Source organism: Limulus polyphemus, unplaced genomic scaffold (assembly GCF_000517525.1).
Source record: "Limulus polyphemus unplaced genomic scaffold, Limulus_polyphemus-2.1.2 Scaffold2547, whole genome shotgun sequence".
In the NCBI taxonomy this organism is placed as follows: domain Eukaryota; kingdom Metazoa; phylum Arthropoda; class Merostomata; order Xiphosura; family Limulidae; genus Limulus; species Limulus polyphemus.
Window position 1 is genome coordinate 64210 of NW_013668157.1, and position 5612 is coordinate 69821.

Genomic DNA, 5612 nt, shown 5'->3' on the forward strand with positions numbered 1-5612 from the left:
CTCCACGGGAAACGAGCCTAAAGAGTTAATGTGAAGAGACAAAGACAGGAAATTCCTGTATCTAAAACTGATTGGATAAGGAGTATCCTGATGAAGGATATTGTCATATTGTCACAGGAAGATAATGATATAGCTAGACTGCAGAAGAACAAGTTGTCATCATAAATCTTCCACCCTCAGGCCCTTGATGACACGCTAATCATATCAAATTGCCATATGATGTAGATTTTGTAGCTCGTATAATGTCAGTCATTAAATGAAATGGGAGAATTGAAAAATAAAAACAACTTAAAAGTCAGGAAAGAAATAATTAACAACTTGGAATTTTAAAATATATTTTTTATTGATTTAGTTATTCTAATACAGTAAACAAGAACAAACTCAAATTTTGTCTGATAACCGAACCTAAAATGACATTTGAATTTGTAGTAAAACTTGATCAGATAAACAGGTAAAAGAATTATTTGAATGTACAGGGTGGTTAACTTGATCAGTCACTCAGATGGAAGGTTCATTTGAATGTACAGGGTGGTTAACTTGATCGGTCACTCAGATGGAAGGTTCATTTGAATGTACAAGGTGTTTAACTTGATTAGTCACTCAGATGGAAGGTTCATGTGAATGTACAAAGTGGTTAACTTGATTGGTCACTCAGATGGAAGGTTCATATGAGTGTACAAAGCTGTAAAAGTGGTTTTTGTTGAAGGAAGAAACCTGTGAATTAGATTTAACAGGGAATGGGATCCACTCTTTCAATGAAATTTATTGCTGTAGATGTACCAACAACATTAAGTTTGCACAATTCTCCAACAGATGGTAAACATGTTTTTACAAACAGCATTGAGAATACACACCTTGTAAAACCTTGCTACAAGCATTTAGATATGTTGGTGAAATATTATGATTATACTGCTGTACTCATAACGATCAATGATTCGTGTGATTCCATTCAACACAACCTTTCCTAAACTGATAATATCGGGTACAATCACCGTTTGATTCGTAGGGTGTCTCCAAATTATTACTACTGATGAAGCCTCCACCATGAGATGTTTACTCTGTAATAATAATAATATACAAATAGAATCATGTCAGTTTATGAAACTTGTAACACAGACCAAAAAAAAACCCGAGATTTAGATAACAAAAGGAATGAGTTATAATATTTCACTGAAAAAAGTATATTTTTATGGGGTAGGGGACAACAAGTTTAGTACATGGCATTAGGTCCTTGTCCGGAGTGTACCGAACCTCTCCATCCAAATGATATTCGAAAGATTCTGAATGATGAATTCGCTATTGCAAAATATGAAAAGTTCATGATCCGGCGGGTGTTGGTGACTGATATTGATGCTAGATGGTGTCCTGCCCCAGATTGTGGGTGAGTGGTCAAGCTTTATTATTGATTTTTTAATATTGAGAGACGTGTAACTTGAAAGAAACCTCCTATTTTAACAGTTTTTACTGTTATGGCTTTAAATATCCATATTTTTCTCAGCGTATAAGTGTGATAACTGTTGACTTGAATAACCATCACGATATTCTATTCTCTGTAGGTATGTTGTCATAGCAACTGGATGTGCGAGCTGTCCAAAATTAAAATGTGACAGGCCCGGATGTGATACATTCTTCTGTTACCACTGTAAGCAAGAATGGCATCCAAACCAGACGTGTGATGCTGCTCGAGCGCAGAGAGCTCGCTATTCACCACATCCACGCTCAGCTTCAGTCTCATTCAGTCAGGACTCAATCATACAGAGTAAGTCTGTAATCATTTCTAGGGTAGTAAACCGAAGTTCGTGTATAAACGTTTTGTGATCAGTGCAATTGTTTTTTTAATAAAAGTGCATAATGAATGAGATATAAACTTCTAAATGCACAATCTCTCAGAGTTTAGGGTTAGCAGCACAATCTCTCAGAGTTTAGGGTTAGCAGCACAATCTCTCAGAGTTTAGGGTTAGCAATTTTAATGTGGAAAAGCATAATCAATTGGGTAACTGAATTTCCTCCAGTGTTTTAATTTATTGATTGCAATAAATATGAAAATTATATGACAATAATAATGCAAGAATAATTTTCATTATTGCCAGTCACTAGGATTCATTAAGTTTGACAAGTCTCGCATTCATTCATTCATCAAAATTTTTAGGATTAACAGGTTTAGAATTCCAAGTAATAACTATAGTAAGTTACTCTTTACTTTTTTTTTTAATATTACTTTCACAAGTAAAAGTACCCGTCCCCACTGATGGTTAAAGTTTAAGTTAATCTATCAATTTAAATTATTTCATGGACTTTAAAAAAAGATTAATTGTGTTGCACTCTGAGCTATTTATACTTCCCACCTCGAAAAGTAATTGTCGAGCATTTCAGTCATGCTAAGAGCTGCTCAACAACAACGTACATTAAACCTATATGTTTATTCTTTAACTTACGTCACATTTCGAAAGGTGAGTGTCTGATTTTTATTTTAATGCTAAAAGAATGGATGTATTTTCTGAATTAAATAACGAAATACAATTAGATAATTCTTATTCCAATAGACAATATTATGATGTGCATTACTGCACTTGTATTGACATCAAAATAATGATTGCATTTTATGTTTGCAAAAAAGTACTTTACTTGTGTTATTACGAGCATAAATAATATATTACTGAATTGTTATCAAAATGTATTGTTGGTTATATACAGCAGAAGCCATAAAGTTGTGTCCCTGCTGTAAGGTGTTGATCGTTAAGATGGAAGATGGCTCCTGTAACCACATGACGTGCAGTGTATGTGGTACAGAGTTTTGTTGGTTGTGTATGAATGAGATCACAGACCTGCACTACCTGAGGTAGGAAGAAATTATGTGTTCCCGTATACTAACGATTCACGTATTTGTATTGGTCATTCTTCCAACATTATTGTTTAGCTTTGACGGTGTTTTATTGTTCATAGAGTGGCATAAATAAAAGAGACACGCGTTTATTTATGGACTAAAAATGATTCAGAAAAGAAGGAAATATAGTACAAGTTCGATGACGAGGAACTCACTTTGAGACTAATAATGGCTGGAGACAGCTTGATGGTGACAAAACCTTGTCGAAACGTTGTACGTTTGCTGTTATGTTAAACTTATATTAAAGTTTTTCTTCATTACCCATTCAAGCCATCTCCAGCCATTAATAGTACAAGTTGTTTTACAAATAAAAGCTTTTAACTTTAGAGATAATATGATAAAATTGTGTGTTCACTTACATTTTTGAAATATACAATAGTGTTTTCATAAAAATCCTTTATCATAGGAAAGTGTTCTCATAAGGTAAAGTGTTCAAAGGCTGACTGTTTAGTTGGAACATTTTCTGAACAAAGTGTTTATGGTAATTCAACATACCATAGTTTTACATTTAACCGATTCACTGCGCCTGGGATGTACGTCTCCCACTTTCTATGCTGTTTATACCTTTCTCTGCTGGGTCCGGTTCATCATCTTTACCATCGTCACCAGATAGAGAGCTAGCATCCTCTTGTTTCATTGTCTCTTCATCATTGTGCATCTAAACACCGCTTGACTCGCTTTCACTATCTTATCTAAACACCGCTTGACTCACTTTCACTATCTTATCTAAACACCGCTTGACTCACTTTCGCTATCTTATCTAAACACCGCTTGACTAATTTTCACTATCTTATCTAAACACCGCTTGACTCACTTTCACTATCTTATCTAAACACCGCTTGACTCACTTTCACTATCTTATCTAAACACCGCTTGACTCACTTTCACTGTCTTATCTAAACACCGCTTGACTCACTTTCACTATCTTATCTAAACACCGCTTGACTCACTTTCACTATCTTCTAAGCCATCTGAGTCAAGCATATTTACATAGTAATTAGGGTTACTACTCGCTGCTCTGGCGAAGCGGGTAGAGTCAGAACGTAGTTGTCATACATTCTGCTTTGGCACCTTGTTGGTTACATTAGGTCGGATGCCAATACGTACTTTCCAACTCATTTTACTCCCATACGTTTCGGGCAGCAATTTTGAATAACAATGGAAAACATTTATCCCAATCGCAGTGAAAGGGTTAATGCGACCATTTGGTTATATAAAACTTTGTATACGTATGGTTCAGCATAAGCAGTGGCTTCTTCAGTGTATTAATCTTAAAGTCTAACATCATCATGAAGTGGCTCTAATACATTTAAAATATTTAACGTAAAATATGTAGCTGTTTATGCTGTGTGCGGTGGAATTTCTAAGTTTACCTCCCACTGACTCAGCAGTAAGTCTGAAGGCTTATAACTCTTAAAAACCTTATTTTGGTACTCATGGTGGGCACAGTGCAGATAGACCATTGTTTGGTTTTGTGCTGAACAACGAACAAAATTTCTGAGATTGTTTTTTTTTTATTTGGGGGGGGGGGTAGAAAACTAACACATTCAAGTCACTGGGAGTTACAATGAAGCAAATTTAAAATTCTTTAGACTATATCTTGGATGGAGAGGAGCAGAGCTTTCCAGTGGAGGTCTATTACCCCCCACCCCCCCACCCCCAGTAGTTATGTAAAATGCTGCATTTATTGCTAGTGTATATAAAAAAAACAAGCTTATAACACATTTTACCCATTCAAGTCAGAGTAATAAATAACAGTAATTGTTTATATGTTTAAACACTGGATTGGATATCTTTCAATTACCATAATTATAAAAGTTTGAAACAGCTCTTTATAATGGTGTGTTTGAGTCAGAAGTCAAGATCATTAACAATGCCGGACATGTGGAAGTGTGATTGACATAATAAAAAAGTAAATAAGAACAGAACAAAAAAAATGTTAGCAGTTTATTAGTTGCTTACTTGAATAAGCATTGTCTACAGCTTTATTACTGTAATTGTACAAAAGTACATGTTGCAATGAATGGTTATTAACATCTGTTGCTTTGAACTTGTTTCTGTTAGTGAAATATTATTTATATCTTTGTGTAAAACAATAGTCTAAGGGCTTTTAGAACCTGAATTAGATGACGACAAAAGGGTATTTGCGTTAAGTTTATCTGTAAACATGTTGATGAGTAGTCAACTTGTGTACGTTTAAAGGATTGGACAGGAATTTCAAGAATTGGTTACAGTACTCTATTGTACTATGTTGTTAAACCTTTATAAGTTACAGTTTAGGTGAAACATTTTTGGCTTTTATCACCTACAATAACTTTTAAAGTATTATACTACATATACAAATAATGTTTTGTATCTCATCGTCCAGCCCAACTGATGGGTTTCTGGTATTGAATGAAAGGCCTCTTGGGTAGTGACTTGGGGAAAAACGTAGCTCTGAGCAGTTGATCTTACGTGCCTCTGATTTTCAATTCAAAATTTCTACTTACATTTATTTCCACTCTGTAATCCATTAGGCTTAACATTTATTTCCACTCTGTAATCCATTAGGCTTAACTTACAGAGTGGAAATAAATTTACAGAGTGGAAATAAATGTGAAGCCTAATGGACAACATAGTGGAAATAAATGTTAAGCCTAATGGATTACAGAGTGGAAATAAATGTGAAGCCTAATGGATGGACTACAGAGTGGAAATAAATGTGAAGCCTAATGGATTTAGGCTTCAC

At 34.7% G+C, this 5612-nt stretch overlaps 1 protein-coding gene across 1 annotated transcript in view; it reads left to right on the forward strand.

Moving 5' to 3' along the window:
• Positions 1 to 1217: 1217 nt before the first annotated feature.
• LOC106467258 (E3 ubiquitin-protein ligase RNF19A-like) overlaps positions 1218 to 5612 on the forward strand; it is a 16701-nt gene continuing 12306 nt past the window's right edge. Inside the window, exons 1-3 of the mRNA XM_022395392.1 lie at positions 1218 to 1381; positions 1557 to 1759; positions 2695 to 2839. Of these exons, the coding sequence (XP_022251100.1) occupies positions 1218 to 1381; positions 1557 to 1759; positions 2695 to 2839 (512 nt within the window). The remainder of the gene's footprint in view (positions 1382 to 1556; positions 1760 to 2694; positions 2840 to 5612) is intronic.